Source organism: Ailuropoda melanoleuca, chromosome 1 (genome assembly GCF_002007445.2).
Source record: "Ailuropoda melanoleuca isolate Jingjing chromosome 1, ASM200744v2, whole genome shotgun sequence".
In the NCBI taxonomy this organism is placed as follows: Eukaryota; Metazoa; Chordata; class Mammalia; order Carnivora; family Ursidae; genus Ailuropoda; species Ailuropoda melanoleuca.
Window position 1 is genome coordinate 58,876,968 of NC_048218.1, and position 16,685 is coordinate 58,893,652.

Sequence of the window (16,685 nt, forward strand, 5' to 3'; positions counted from 1 at the left end):
GGATGTAGCTAAGGTCATAATCCTCCATGATGCCTCCTCATTCAGATGTCCATCTTTTGTGAGCCCTGGGCCCTGTAGTGTTTGCATTCCACTTGGGTAGGCCCTGGCACTGGTTGGGCTGCCTTTCCACTACACCTGAGCTTGCCTATTAGCTTTTTGATTGAGAATAATGAAAGGGGCCTCACTGTGTTTCGTATACTTCATCACTGAAACAGACCTAAGACGTGACAAATTTTAAAGACAACCCAAATCATTTCATTGCCCAAAAATAAATGTTACCTATTTAGAGCAAACTGAAAACAATGAAAGTACTTGTATATTAAAAATACAAATAAATATATATGCCATCTTTCTTGACTGTTAAATATATGACTTCAAAATGTTGCCTTTAATATCTTTAAGAGTACAGAGGTTTCTTTTGGTGGGTTGTTTATTTGGTTTTGGTAATGTATAGAAAACATAAATGCTACAGATGATGACAATTGAAGGTAGTTTACAGTATTATTTAAAAATATTAGAAAGGGTAGCTCTCCTTATCTTGATAGGTAAAATGTCTGTGTAAAAACTAGCCCACCTGTCAGTTGTCACATATGATATTATATAAACGTAAGGGAAACAATCTGTAGTGCAGACTTGATATGGCTAAACCATCCAGCATATGCAGTTCCAAAATGGATCAAATCCTACTGCCATATTCTTCCTGATCACCATCAAAATTCTGACCATAACGTATTAAAATTGGTGTAATGGTATAATGATTCAAGATTTGAATATGGCTGATCATTAATTGGTCTCTGTCTTCGGGTAAATTTCTTCTTTTCATGGAGTCCAAATTTTTACACTGAACCAACTTTCGGTTCTAAAATACCTTTGTGTCTAGTCCCTTATTTTTGTCATCTTCAATAAAGACAAATGTAAGTTAGAACAGAAAGTATGTGGACATAAATAGTTGATTTCTTTTGATAACTAAAATGTGCACTGCAGATACACATAGAAAGCTTGGAGACAGTAATTAATTTTGAGGGGATGAGCTTGATTTAGATAAAATTTGAAGTCCTTCCATCAGGTGGAATATCAACTTAAAACTGCAAATATAACAGAGTCTCTGAAAACTGAAAAGTTATCCTTTTGTAAGAGACATTTACATTTGTAAGGGAAATCTCCATTTGTGAGGGTGTCTCCCTTGCTGTACCAGGAAGAGGGTGTTGATTCTAAATCTCTAGAAACTCTTATCAGTGGAGAAGACAATGACTTAGCTCTGCACAACAACCTTAACTCTTGTTTACTGTGCTTTTCCTGGTAGGCTCGCACAACTGACTCCCCACCTCCAACACCTTTTGTCTTTAGCTGAAGACAGGTGATGGCTTTGGCCATTTTGAGGAGCTCCTCACTATTCCTGGGTCTCTCACATGTATACAGAAGGTGTACATGTTATTAAAGTTTTGTTTGTTTTTCTCCTGCTAATTTGTTTCATGTAAATATGATTCTTAGATGAATCTCAAGAAGAACTTTGAAGGATACATAAAAATTTTTCCTCCCAACAAAATAATCTCAAATATTTTAGTCCCCAAAAGTCACTTCTTCCCATTACACTAGCTGTCTGATTGCTGATGTTAATAGTGATGTCCTTAAAGTCAGAACCTGGCTTTATAATAGCCAATTAAGAGACTGTTATCTGAAAAATTAAGCTGAAGAGTAGGAAAATTAGTAGATTTCAGCATATAAACTCCAAATGAGAATTCCAATTAATCATTGGGATTCTCAATAATCAACAGAATTACCTAGATCAAATCCAACTATAAAAGATTTAAAATGCTTTATTTTATTAGATTGTGTTAAAAATTTGAAGAGCTCCAGGCTAAGCTCAATTAGAATGCACTGGCAATATTTTATATGAAATTTGTTAGGCAATGTTAAGTTACTGAAAAAATAATCAATGCAACATGATGCTGATTAAAGAAGGAAAAGAAGAAAGATGGAAGTGAAGGGGGAATAAATGAAGTATAGTAGTCCCCTTCTTTATCTGCAGGAGATACGTTTCAAGACCCCCCAGTGGATGCCTGAAACCATGGATAGTGCTAAACCTTACAGATGTTGTGTTTTTTCCTATATATTCATACACACTTTTGCTAAAGTTTAATATATAAATTAGGCAGAGTAAGAGATGAAAAACAGTAACTAATAATTAAAAAAAGAACAATTATAACAATATATTACAATAAAAGCTATGTGAATATGGTTTCTCTCTCTCAAAGTATCCTACTGTATTGTACTCACTCTTCTCTTGTGATAATATGAGATGATAAAATGCTTATGTGATGAGATGAAGTGAGGTGAATGACATAGGTATTGTGATGTTAGGCTTCTACTGACCTTCTGGTTATTTGTCAGAAGGAGGATCATCTGTTTCCAAACCACAGTCAACTGTGTGTAACTAAAACTGTGGAAAACAAAATGGTTTAAAGCAGTAATACAGTAATGAAAGAAGGAAAGAAAAGACAGATGAGGAGAGATAAACGAGATACCTGCTTAGAGTTCTGGGTGATACATTCAGGTCAGAATTAGGAATGTTTAATAGGATTTAAAATGCTTCTAAGAATTCTAGAAACAATAATTTCCAGACTAGTATTCATGAAAAAATTACATTTGTGTTTCTTAGCAGTTGAGTTTTCAATTATTAAATTAAAAGGGAATCTACAGAATTACAATTGTAAGTCAATATGGCTATTCTAAAATTAATGTGATATAGGAAATTTGGCTTTTTAGGTGTATAGATTTGAAAAAAAAAGGCCAAATATGAGTCCCATTTTCATATTTTTCCATAATTATATTGGCTTAATTAAGGTAATTTTGCAATAAATATTGCTTCATGTAATAGATTCTCAGAATCCATGCATATGATTTTTATCACAGTGGTGAGAAAAATGTCTGGGATTCTCTTTAATATCATAGTGTATTTATTTATTTATTTTTCTTCCAACTTTTATTTATTTTTTTTATTTTGTTCTTTAAACACTTTATTTTTATTTTATTTTATTTTATTATATTATGTTAATCACCATACAGTACATCCCCAGATTCCGATGCAAAGTTTGATGCTTCATTAGTTGCGTAACACCCAGTGCACCATGCAATACGTGCCCTCCTTACTACCCATCACCAGTCTATCCCATTCCCCCACCCCCTCCCCTCTGAAGTCTTCAGTTTGTTTCTCATAGTCCATAGTCTCTCATGTTTCATTCCCCCTTCTGATTACCCCCCTTTTCTTTATCCCTTTCTTCCCCTACCGATCATCCTAGTTCTTATGTTCCATAGATGAGAGAAATCATATGATAATTGTCTTTCTCTGCTTGACTTATTTCACTTAGCATTATCTCCTCCAGTGCCGTCCATGTTGCAGCAAATGTTGAGAATTCGTTCTTTCTGATAGCTGAGTAATATTCCATTGTATATATGGACCACAGCTTCTTAATCCAGTCATCTGTTGAAGGGCATCTCGGCTCCTTCCATGATTTGGCTATTGTGGACAATGCAGCTATGAACATTGGGGTGCATATGGCCCTTCTCTTTACTACGTCTGTATCTTTGGGGTAAACACCCAGTAGTGCAATGGCTGGGTCATAGGGTAGTTCAATTTTTAACTTTTTAAGGGACCTCCACACTGTTTTCCAGAGTGGCTGTACCAACTTGCATTCCCACCAACAATGTAGGAGGGATCCCCTTTCTCCACATCCTCTCCAACAATTGTTGTTTCTTGCCTTGTCTATCTTTGCCATTCTAACTGGCGTAAGGTGGTATCTCAGTGTGGTTTTGATTTGAATTTCCCTGATGGCTAATGATTTTGAACATTTTTTCATGTGTCTGTTAGCCATTTGTATGTCTTCATTGGAAAAGTGTCTGTTCATATCTTCTGCCCATTTTATGATTTGTTTATTTGTTTCTCGTGTATTGAGTTTGAGAAGTTCTTTGTAGATCTTGGATACCAGTCCTTTATCTGTGGTGTCCTTTGCAAATATATTCTCCCATTCCGTGGGCTGTCTCTTAGTTTTTTTGACTGTTTCCTTGGCTGTGCAGAAGCTCTTTATCCTGATAAAGTCCCATAAGTTCATTTTATCTTTTATTTCTCTTGCCTTTGGAGATGTGTCGTGAAAAAGGTTGCTCTGGCCGATGTCATAGAAGTTGTTGCCTATGTTCTCCTCTAGAATTTTGATGGATTCCTGTCTCACATTGAGGTCTTTCATCCATTTGGAGTTTATTTTTGTGTATGGTGTGAGAGAGTGGTCAAGTTTCATTCTTTTGCATGTAGCTGTCCAATTTTCCCAGCACCATTTATTGAAGAGACTGTCTTTTTTCCACCGGATGTTTTTTCCTGCTTTATCAAAGATTAGTTGCCCAAAGAGCCGAGGGTCCATTTCTGGGTTCTCTATTCTGTTCCATTGGTCGATGTGTCTGTTTTTGTGCCAGTACCATGCTGTCTTTGTGATCACAGCTTTGTAGTACAGCTCGAAATCCGGCATTGTGATGCCCCCAGCTTTGTTTTTCCTTTTCAACAGTTCCTTGGAGATTCGGGGCCTTTTCTGGTTCCATACAAATTTAAGGACTATTTGTTCCAGTTCTTTGAAAAATGTCCTCGGTATTTTGATCGGGATAGCATTGAAAGTGTAGATTGCTCTGGGTAGTATGGACATTTTAACTATGTTAATTCTTCCAATCCATGAGCATGGAATATTTTTCCATCTTTTTATGTCTTCCTCAATATCTTTCAAAAGTGATCTATAGTTTCTAGCATATAGGTCCTTTACGTCTCTGGTTAAGTTAATTCCAAGGTAACGCATGGTTTTTGGTGTTATTGTAAATGGGATGGATTCCCTAATTTCTCTTTCTTCAGTCTCGTTATTCGTGTATAGAAATGCAACTGATTTCTGGGCATTGATTTTGTATCCTGCCACCTTACTGAATTGTTCTATAACTTCTAATAGTTTGGGAGTGGATTCCTTTGGGTTTTCCATATAGAGTATCATGTCATCTGCAAAGAGAGACAGTTTGACTTCTTCTTTGCCGATTTGGATACCTTTGATCCCTTTTTGTCTTCTGATTGCTGTTGCAAGGACTTCTAGTACTATGTTGAATAATAGTGGCGAGAGTGGGCATCCTTGTCGTGTTCCTGATCTTAAGGGAAAGGCTTCCAGCTTTTCCCCATTGAGAATAATGCTTGCAGTAGGCTTTTCATAGATGGCTTTTATGAGATTGAGAAATGTACCCTCTATTCCTACACTCTGAAGGGTTTTAATCAGGAAAGGATGCTGTATTTTGTCAAATGCTTTTTCTGCATCAATTGAGAGGATCATATGGTTCTTGAGTCTTTTCTTGTTGATATGATGTATCACATTGATTGATTTGCGAGTGTTGAACCATGCTTGCATCCCAGGTATGAATCCCACTTGGTCATGATGGATAATCCTTTTAATGTACTGTTGGATTCTATTAGCAAGGATCTTGTTGAGGATTTTGGCATCCATATTCATTAGAGAAATCGGTCTGTAATTCTCCTTTTTGAGGGGGTCTTTGCCTGGTTTGGGGATCAAGGTAATATTAGCCTCATAGAATGAGTTTGGTAGCTTTCCTTCTGTTTCTATTTTTTGAAATAGCTTTAGGAGAATAGGTATTATTTCTTCTTTGAATGTTTGGTAGAATTCCCCAGGAAAACCGTCTGGGCCTGGAGTTTTATTATTTGGAAGGTTGTTTATCACTGACTCAATTTCTTCATAGTTAATTGGCCTATTTAAGAAATCTATTTCTTCCTGTTTCAGTCTTGGTAGTTTATAGGTTTCCAGGAAGGCCTCCATCTCTTCCAGATTGTTTAGTTTTTTGGCATATAGCTGTTGATAAAAGTTTCTAATAATCCTTGCAATTTCAATGGTGCTGGTCGTGACCTCTCCCTTTTCAGTCATAATTTTAATAATCTCAGTCCTTTCTCTTTGTTTTTGGACAAGTTTTGCCAGTGGTCTATCAATTTTATGGATTCTCTCAAAGAACCAGCTTCTAGTCCTGTTGATCTGCTCTACTGTGGTTCTGGTCTCTAATTCATTGATTTCTGCTCTAATCTTGGTCAACTCCTTCCTTGTCAGTGGGTTAGGCCTGTCCCTCTGTTGCTGTTCCAGTTTCTTGAGGTGAGAATATAGAAACTGCATTTTAGATTTTTCTATTCTTTTGAGTGAGGCTTGGATGGCTATGTATTTCCCCCTTAGGACTGCCTTTGCAGTATCCCATAGGTTTTGGACCGTTGTGTATTCATTCTCGTTGGTCTCCATAAATTGTTTAATTTGTTTTTTGATTTCCTGGTTTATCGAGTCATTCTTGAGCAGGATGGTTCTTAGCCTCCAAGTGTTTGAGTTTCTTCCAGGTTTTTCCTTGTGGTTGAGTTCCAATTTCAGAGCGTTGTGGTCTGAGAATATGCAGGGGATAATTTCAATCTTTTGGTATTGGCTGAGACCTGTTTTGTGTCCCAGAGCATGATCTATTCTTGAGAATGTTCCATGGGCATTTGAATAGAATGAGTATTCTTTGGTTCTGGGGTGTAGTGTTCTATATATATCTATGAGGTCCAACTCGTCGAGTATGGCATTCAAAGCCTTTGATTCTTTGCTTAGTTTTTGCCAGGGTGTTCTGTCTATTTCTGATAGTGGGGTGTTGAGGTCCCCTACTATTACTGTGTTCTTATCTATATGTCTCTTTATTTTGGTTAAGAGTTGGCTTGTGTATCTTGCTGCTCCCCTGTTGGGGGCATATATATTAATAATTGTCATATCCACTTGTTGAATACTTCCTTTAAGAATAATATAGTGCCCTTCTGTATCTCTCTCTATGGCCTCTAGTTTAAAATCCAGTCTATCTGATATGAGAATTGCTACTCCAGCTTTCTTTTGAGGTCCATTTGCGTGGAAGATGGTACTCCATCCCCTTACTCTAAGTCTGAATGCATCTTTGGGTTCAAAATGAGTCTCTTGTAGACAGCAAATGGATGGGTCATGTCTTTTTATCCAATCTGCAACCCTGTGGCGTTTTATGGGAGAGTTTAAGCCATTTAGATTGATAGAGATTATTGACAGATATGATTTTAATGATGCCATTTCTCTTTAAAGTCTTTGTATCGGTTGTGACTTGCTGCTCTGTATCACTCTTGGGGCCTTTTTACCTTTATAGAGCCCCCCTTAATATCTCCTGTAGGGCTGGTTTCGTGGTTACGAAATTGGTTAATGATTGGCGATTTTGGAACGTCTTTATTTCTCCATCAATTCTGAATGACAGCTTTGCTGGATAAAGGATCCTTGGCTGCATGTTTTTCTCTGAAAGAGCTTTAAAAATGCCCCCCCAAGCCTTTCTCTCATTCCAGGTCTCTGTAGACAGGTCTGACGTAATCCTGATACCTTTGCCTTGGTACGTGAGAAATTTCTTTGCCCTGGCCGCTTTCAATACTGTATCCTTGGATCTAATATTTGCGAATTGCACTATGACATGCCGTGGCGTAGGTTTGTCCTGGTTGAGCTTGGATGGGGTCCTCTCTGCCTCTTGGACACGAATGCTTGTTTCCCTTGCTAGATTAGGGAAGTTTTCAGCTACAATTTGTTCAAATATCTCTTCTAGACCTCTGTTTTTCTCCACCCCTTCAGGGATGCCGATGATTCTGACATTGGATCGTTTCATAGAGTCAGTAATCTCCCGTAATCTACATTCGTGGGCGTGGATTTTTTTAAGACCAGCTTCTATTTTCGTTTTTTCTTCTACTAACCCATCCTCCAATTCGCTAACGCGTTCCTCTGCCTCGGTGACCCTGGCCGTCAGAGCCTCTAGTTTTGACTGTATTTGGCCCACTGAGTTTTTAATTTCTGTCAGATTCGCTCTCATTTCTGCCCTTAGGGATTCTATATTCTCAGCAACGCTTTCTCTGATGCTTTTTTCAAGTTTACTCATCATCTTGACCATTGTTGCTCTGAATTCCATTTCTGATAATTGGGATACATCCATATGTATTAATTCTGTGGCCGAGGCCAATTCTGTGGCAGAGGCCACAGACTCATTATCTTTTCTTTGCTGGGGGGGACTTCTCCTTCTCGTCATTCTGATGAAGAGAGATTGCAGGGTTGTCCAGAGCCCAAGTGTTGACTGGGACCCAGGCCGTGCGCCCTTGTTTTATAGAGATCTTAGGGATGTGGGCTTCTTCCTTAAAGAGTTTATTTATTTATTTGAGAGAGAGAGAGACAGTCAGCAAGAAAGGGAACCCAAGCAGAGGAGTGGGAGAGGAAGAAGCAGGTTCCCGGTGGAGAAGCCCGATGAAGGACTCCTTACGGAGCGTTGTGATCACACCCTAATCCGAAGACAGGTGCTTGGTGACTGCGCCACTCAGGCGCTCCGGGTTGTGGGCTTCTTGATTTTTCAGCCTGCCTTCTGGGGGAGGGGCCTGCCTGCCGGTACTCAGAAAACCCTGTTTGGGTAGAGTCTCTGTGTCTCCTGCGAGGGGGGATGGGGATGGGCACCCTGTGAGCTGGTATTTCCGGGCTTTTGTTCTCTGGCAGATTTCCCTGGCGGTTTGCTATGCCTCTTCTGAGAGTCAGAGCAGCAGCGGCTGAAATTCAGCCTCTGTCTCAGAACAGAGGGATCGCGGATCGTTCTCCACTGATGTTCTGGCCACTTTAACTCTGTTTCTGTTGGTGCTGCTCAACCCTGCAGCATCCCGGGCTGTGCGCCCCACACCCGGCGTCCCAGCCCTCACTTCCAGGGCCGGCACGTCTCTGTCCTTTGTGTTTCCAACCCNCAACCCCACCAACCGCCAGTCGCCAGCCGCCCCGCGCACGCTCCCGGAGCTCCCGGTCTCAGCCTCGATCCAGTGAGCACACCGGAGCTCCGGAGCTCCGTGAGATGCTTGGTGGCTCACGCTCCCGGCTCACGGACTCAGTCTGCTGTTTCCAGAGTGCGGGTCCACGGTCCGCCCGCTCCCCGGTGCAGTTGGCCAGCCAGCCGCCCTGCGCGCGAGCTCCTGGAGCTCGCGTTCTAAGTCTGCTGTCTCGCGGGTGCCCGTCCGCGAGTCCGCCTGCTCCCCCGTGCAGGTGGCCCGCCAACTGCCAGCCGTCCCGCGTGCGCTCCTGGAGCTCCCTTCTCAGTCTGCCGTCTCAAGCGTGCGGGTCCGCGGTCTGTCCGCTCCCCCGTGCAGGTGGCTACCTCTTCCCGGCGCCCTGACCTATAGTGTATTTAATTATTCATTTAGAAATACATTGCAAAAATAAAAAATGTTCTCTAAAAAATCTCCAATGTTATTATATGCAGATTAGGCCATTTCTAAAACAATGGTAACCAAATTAGAATCGCATAAAAAAAAAGCAAAAGACTCAATATGGAAATGACCATTCTAGTACGGGTCCTGGGCACAAGAATAATGTAATAAAAATTTGAAAATATGATAAATGTTGCAGGGGATGGTGAATAAGATATTTATTTATTCCTAAAGATTTTATGTATTTATTTATCTGAGAGAGATAGTGCTAGTGGGGGCGTTGAGAGGCAGAAAGGGAGGGAGAGAATCTAAAGCAGACTTCACACTCAGTGTGGAGCCTGATGCAGGGATAGATCTCATGACCCTGAGATCATGACCTGAGCTGAAACCAAGAATCCATTGCTTAATTGAGCCAGTCAGGTGCTCCTTCATAAGATATTTAAAAATAAGATTCACTTTCTAAAAATCCTGTCATGTTAGGGTGTCCTTCATATTTATATACACGGAGATTCTTTTTTTTTTTTTAAAGATTTTATTTATTTATTTGACAGAGAGACAGCCAGTGAGAGAGGGAACACAAGCAGGGGAGTGGGAGAGGAAGAAGCAGGCTCCCAGTGGAGGAGCCTGATGTGGGGCTCAATCCCAGATCACTGGGATCACGCCCTGAGCCGAAGGCAGATGCTTAACGACTGTGCTACCCAGGCGCCCCTACACATGGAGATTCTTAATGCTATAGTTTTAAAAAAAACTTCATTTTTGAGGCCACTAGTCCCAGCACTCAAGAACATCTGTTTTCAATAAGACATATATTTATTTTATTTTTTTTTTATTTTTCTATTATAAGGCTCTAGTACCTGCTCCACAGAGCTTTAGATACAATTTGATGCTGTGTCATACAAGAAAATGAACAGGCAGGTAGCAGCAAATTCCTCTCACTAGTTGTTTAGATCCCTAGAACAGCAGTTCTTGGTTTTTCACATGTATCTGAATCACCTGCAGAACACAGTGTATTTGCAAATTTTGGCTGTATTCCCAGGGATTTTGGTTCAATTGTTCTGGAATGGTTCTCAGGAATCTACATTTTGACAAGTATTATAAACCAAAATTTTGACTTTGTTGCAGGTTATGCAAGGATCCCATAAAGGATCCATTTGTGGCATGATCAGAAAAAACAGACCACAGGAGGGTAACCTCTGGAGAAGACATGGACATCATTAATAGGAAGGATGTCAAAGTATTCTGTTTATTAAAGTGAAGGATGGATGATGTTTTCTTAATCTTTTGTCTCACAATCTGTAAAGAAGGTGGTGTGGGAACCAAAATATCTGGCTTGAGAAAAGAGTCCCACCATTCATTAAGTATCTCAAATGCATGTTTTTATTTGAATAGCTTTGGGTTCCACAGATGCAACAATTACTACCACTAATCACAAGTCAACCCAGAGATCACTATTGATTTGTATATTTGCTGATGCAAAACTTTCACTTCTGTACCTCATAAGGAAGGTGTGTAGAGATGTCATTTAGCTAAAGATTGAATTTAGTGAACCATGTAGCATATTTATTTCAACAAAGGATATTTTATGGGTAATGACCCTCATGAACTGATAGAAACCTAGAAAAGAAAATGTTGGAGATGTTAAAGTGTCAATAATATGGTGGGAATACATATAAAAGGAAAGGAGGCTTTCAGGGAAAATGAAACACGAAAAACATGAGGGGATACAAATACTTATAAATTTATACAGGTGAGATTTTTGAAGCCTGGAGCAATTTTGTGTCTCAACTGTTTTTTGCTGTTTTTTTTTTTTTCTTCCAGCTTTGATACCTGAAAATGGACAGTCTGGGAAGAGAGGAGATTTTCTTTCGACAGAACTAGGCTAGGTAAGCAATCTCAGAGGGCCTAAGATGTTACCGTGAAATTTAAGGTATTTGTCAATCTACCTGTTCCCTGTCTCATGTCCAGTGAGATTAGTTTTAGGAGTATTTGGGGGTGTAGCACTATCTGAAATTAATGCAATTATGCAGGAATATTTCTCCCGATATTCTTAAGGTATACAATTCTTTTAGAGCAGTGTTTCTCCAAGTGCGGTCTTTGTATTGGTAGCATCACTGTCACCTTCGAATGTGTTAGAAATGCATATTCTCAGCCCCTGTCTCCAGAACAACTTCATCAGAAATTCTGCGAAGTTCCCAGCAATCTAAAACTTAACAAACCCTTTAAATGTTGTTGTGAAGCATGCTGCATTTTCTCCTTAATATTCTTAATAAAGGTAACTAAGAACTTTAAAGTGATGCTGGTCTAAGAAACCTGTCAGAATCCTAAGGAGGTAAAGTTAAAGACTGAATGCTAAGGAAAAGGACAACTGAGGAAAATGCACAGGAAAGATCTAAAATGAAAGCTGAAAGAGTCCACCACAACGGTAACAGGCAGTAAGTGGAAGCAGCTGTGAGACTCTGGGCAAGAGCCCAGAAAAGTAAGCCCTCCCCATATTTCTGACAGATACAGGAGCAGCAGCAGCAGCATGGTTGTTGTCATTGCCATCAGATCACCATCATCACCACCACCATCATCACCACCACCATCACCACCATCATCATCATCACCATCACCATCACCACCATCCTCATCACCACCACCATCACCACCACCATCATCATCACCATCACCACCATCATCATCACCACCATCATCATCATCACCACCACCATCATCATCACCACCATCACCACCACCATCATCATCACCATCATCACCACCACCATCATCATCACCATCACCACCATCATCATCACCACCACCATCATCATCACCACCACCATCATCATCACCACCATCACCACCACCATCATCACCATTACTATCATCTTTCTAGGTGAGAACATATGATATCCAGACACTGGACTAGGGGCTTCTATGGATCATCTAATTTAATCCCTACAATAAATTTGGAGGATTTAAAATTTAAGTTTTATCTCTGTTTTATATATGACAAAACTCTCTCTAGAGAGAGCATCTTTGATATGGTGAAAACACAGGGTTGAAGCACAAGTAGGAAGTAGTATGAACAAAACAGGATGATGGGATGGAATCACTGATATAGTCATAAGGTTTAATGTCCTAAGGGGAAGGAGATCTGCCATCTGGTGTTAGATATAAAATGTCAACATCCATATAATTATTTTAAAAATCCCCCTTCATGACTTAGGCTCAAGGAGGAGAAGATCCTTTCTTCATCTCTCTTACAAGTATAGGCTTTGTTGCTCATTTTTCTTCCATAGCAATGTGATTTTAAAAATATAAAATAAAACAATAGTATCTTGAGCCACACTGATATGGGTTTGAAACCCTGTCCTAAGCTAACAGGCAGCCTTGGGCAGGCTCCTTATTATCTCTGAACTTTAAGCTTTTGCATATTTATATTAAGTTATTAATACCTACTAAATAACAATAATATTATTAGAATCCAATGGGAAAATGAACTATAGGCATTCAGAAAGGATTGCCCCAAGATTTGTACCTTTGGCATGCAGATTATTTAGAGCTAAAAATAATCAAAGCTCAACGACTCAGGAAGAAATATTGACGTTCCCCCTCACTGTTAGAAGAATTTAGATAGAGGACCTGCTCCTGCAAGAGAGCTATCACCATAACTATCTACATTATTATATAAACTAGGGGTGGTAGATATGACGGCCCCTGCAAGCACTGTTTGATCAAAGTCCTCTCTATATCTCCTTGTTTCTGGATGGCTCAGCCACATCTGCTTACCAAACATTTACTCTTCTTCATTTTCCTATGAATTGCTTTCCTTTTCCTCTGAAGTCCCAGACCAGTGGTTCAGGATGATATATATACCTCATTCTGCCTGTCATTGGAATCTCGTGTCTACGTGGATCCCCATACATATGAAATTAAATTTGATTTTCTCCTATTAATCTATTTCATGTCAATTTAATTCTCAGACCTTAAAGGCTTCCCAACAGAATGAACAGTACCTGGCACTTAGCAGGTTCTTCTCCATCACTTAATATTGATTTATTAAATTTAATATGAAGTTATTAAATTTAACTTCATGTTAGTTAAATTTAAGTTAATTTCACTTGTGCCAACACAGTATGAAGGTATATGCAAGTATGATCTAACTTACTTCTAGCTCTAACCCTCTCAGGATTAGTACATTTAGTTCATAACTAAAATGTACATAGATAAATAAGAAAAAAAAGGGAAGGGCTTGGAGCATTTGGTGCTAAGAGCTGACTTAAATATGAATATGGTAGTTTTTAAAGTTATAACAATAAATTTTCCTTCCAGTAGAAAATGCTTCAGATTTAATTCTTGGTCTGCTTGGCTCCAAACTACTCACCCCTTGAACTCTCCATGTAACCCTGAGCATGTAACCTAAATTTAATGAACTGTCTCCTTATCTCCTTATCTAGAAACCAAGGAATATAATATACTCAAATTGCCCAAATTTATTTAATATAGTACAACACACATTTTCTAGTTGTGGTCTCTAGTAGCTTTCCAGTGACATTAAAGCCTGTAAGGTATCAAAATTGTGTAGGAATCTCATAATATAACATGGAGCTGGTCATTAGATAAAATCTTTTCTAAAGGGCTTTAAGAAAATTAGTTACCTCCCCTCCATCTGCCATTGCATGGGGTAGAAAGTATCCTTTTGTTTTGGGGAAGGGGTGTGTGTGTGTGTGTGTGTGTATGTGTGTGTGTAAGAGAGAGAAAATATATGTCCTACTTGTGTTTTTGAGGGAGCTGGCAAATTAACCCATTTACATATTTACACATCTCTGGTTATGTTTACACATTCAAATGGACTGCCTGAGATCCAAGCCCTGAAGTATCTTGTTACGGAGCTCCAGCACTCTGTACTCAACTACAGGAAAAACATTCTATGCCTGGACTGTGATAGGAACTTCGCAAGTCAGTAGACATGCCTTTAACAAGCAATAAAATGAAGCTGTCAGCCATTGCAAATGGACCAAGATAGAGGTCACATGACTAAACCACCTCTGGACCAGGCAGTCTCTGATGTATTTTACTCCAGTTTCAATCTATTAATCACAGGAATTGGGAGAACAATAATTTAAATGCTGCAATAATCAATTCCGTAACACATTAATAGAAGCTACAGTCAAACTTTCCCACACCACTGACTGCATTGGAATCCTGACAGGAGCCCTAGGGCCATGCCTAATTTGCATTAAATTTACATAAAATTGTAAATCGAGAATACATGAACACAGCCCTAATATTTGTTAGTGCTTAGATCTTTCCTGATAGATGGATTGAAACTGCTGGTGGTTTGACTTCGCTTGCAATAAAATTGCGCAGCTGATCAGCTTTGTTTTCATTCTGCAATTATGGGGAAAGGGACCCATGAGAGCTATAGTTTGGGGGCATGTGTATGCCACTTAGGGTTTTCATCCTATAAAATCACGACTCAGATGTGCCCTTGGAAACCCCAATCTAGAAGTAGATTGTCCCCAGTGACTTTGCAGATCCTGGTCACTGGACTTGCTCACAAATAACTTAGCATTAAATGGAGATACAATTTCCAAAGAAAGCTGGCCAGCTGAGAGTATGTCAAGGCCTCTGGAAATTTTTATCTTTCCAAATAGCATTTACTATCATAAAAACAGATAATTAGTAACATTCTTTATGCCGAAGATAAAAATCAAGTCTTCAGCAAAGCATCCAGTACCTAATAGCTGATAAAGTGCACCTCACATGGTTCTAAGCATTCTGTGTTCTTGTTATGCTGTTCCAGCTTATTTCAACAGATACAGCATTTGCTACGTGCTTTTATATCTAGGGCTAGGAGAGAATATTCTTATCAAAGGTACTGGCTCACAGTGGCACTTTTTATTTTCTCCTTAGTCCTCTTATTTTAAGTCTGTCCTTTCCGAGAGAAAATAGACACTTAAATGCAATAATGCATTTGAAAGATTTTTTTTCAGAAAGTTTTTTTTTGCAAATGTTTTATACATCACATTTATTTTCTGCTTCTCACCTATCCCTTACCACCCACCTATCCCACCTTTCCTTACCTTGCACGATCAAGTAAACTTGGGAGGTCTTGGGTTCATGCTGTGTCTGAACCGAGCAAGTATAGGAACCTTCATCATAGACATCCACCTTCTGGATTCGGAGGCTGTATTCCAGAGAATGGCGTTTCTCCAGCTCCACCCGAGGGTCCAGAGACCACTTGTCATGCCCAGCAAAAATGATGCCAGAACGGTTCAACCAGGCCACCTTCGAGTTCTTGTCTTCTACAACACACCTGGCAGAGCAGAATGACAACATTAGAACCTCAGCCCTACCTGCATCTGCACTCATTCTCCACATCACTGGCCTCAACAAGACCACTCAAGAACAATAATTATATGCAGGATGAATAACCGTCATGCCATTTTTTAAAGTCCTAAGTATTATCACTATTTCTCCTAAGACTAATTACCATCCAATGGATGCATGTCATTGTATTAGACTCAATTTGGCAATAAACAATTGGTATGAAAAATGCAAGCAAATAAAATTAAACAGGTATTGGCTTCCCAATGGTTCATCTCTTTCCTGTCTAGGAAAAGGTCATTCACACAGAACTCCATCTGTTTAAGTACCTGAGAATTTGACAAGTGATAATGTGGCACATTTACTGAGGTTTGAATTGTATTAATTCTTTCATAAGTATTTCCTAAAGTCCTATGTGATGGTAGATACAATTTATGCCCCACCGCTGTAAGAATTAAGACTAGATTTCAGAGTTTGCTTCAGGTTCTTATAAGTTTGGAATGCCCTCTCCCCGGAGTGAGAAGTGTGTGAACCGATCCGAAGGTAAGTAGATAGGTGGTGTGTCAAGGAAATCAAAGCTAACATCATCTTGCCTGAGTCTGGTTCCAGCTGCTGAGGGCAGCAAGTTGTCTGCTGGCAATATGGCTTATAACCAGCATTTCTGGTGCATCAGAATGAATTAAATATTTTATGGGAGATGAAGTAACCAAGATCATAGTTCCTATTCCAAGAAAGATGAAGAAAGCATGTTTATTTGAATGACTACTTATTTTAAAAACCTAAAAGGATGTCTTTCTGAAACTTGAAAGAAAGAGGCAAAGAACACAGATTAATGGGGAAGAGGTCAATGCTTTGTGGTGAATACAGTTTTCTCCTTCAATTCCAGTGAGAATCGGGAAATGGAAAAATCGAGCAAAAAACAAACAAACAAACTTCTCTCTGTATCCCTTTGGCAAGATTTATGTCTGCCCCATAGGGAGATTGTCCCAGACCCTGTTCACAACTGTAGAGCCATCTTCTCAGCACTCTGGGGCATGAGGGATGGTGAGAAGAAGCCAGGGGCATGACAACAGAACAATTCAAATACCATTTCTGTATTCTCCAA

General features: G+C 39.5%; 1 protein-coding gene across 2 annotated transcripts in view; it reads right to left on the reverse strand.

Moving 5' to 3' along the window:
• Positions 1–16,685, reverse strand: part of LSAMP (limbic system associated membrane protein) — a 661,912-nt gene that overhangs the window by 303,341 nt on the left and 341,886 nt on the right. For both annotated transcript variants that reach the window (XM_034658855.1, XM_034658846.1), the window contains exon 2: positions 15,337–15,569. In XM_034658855.1, the coding sequence (XP_034514746.1) occupies positions 15,337–15,569 (233 nt within the window). The remainder of the gene's footprint in view (positions 1–15,336; positions 15,570–16,685) is intronic.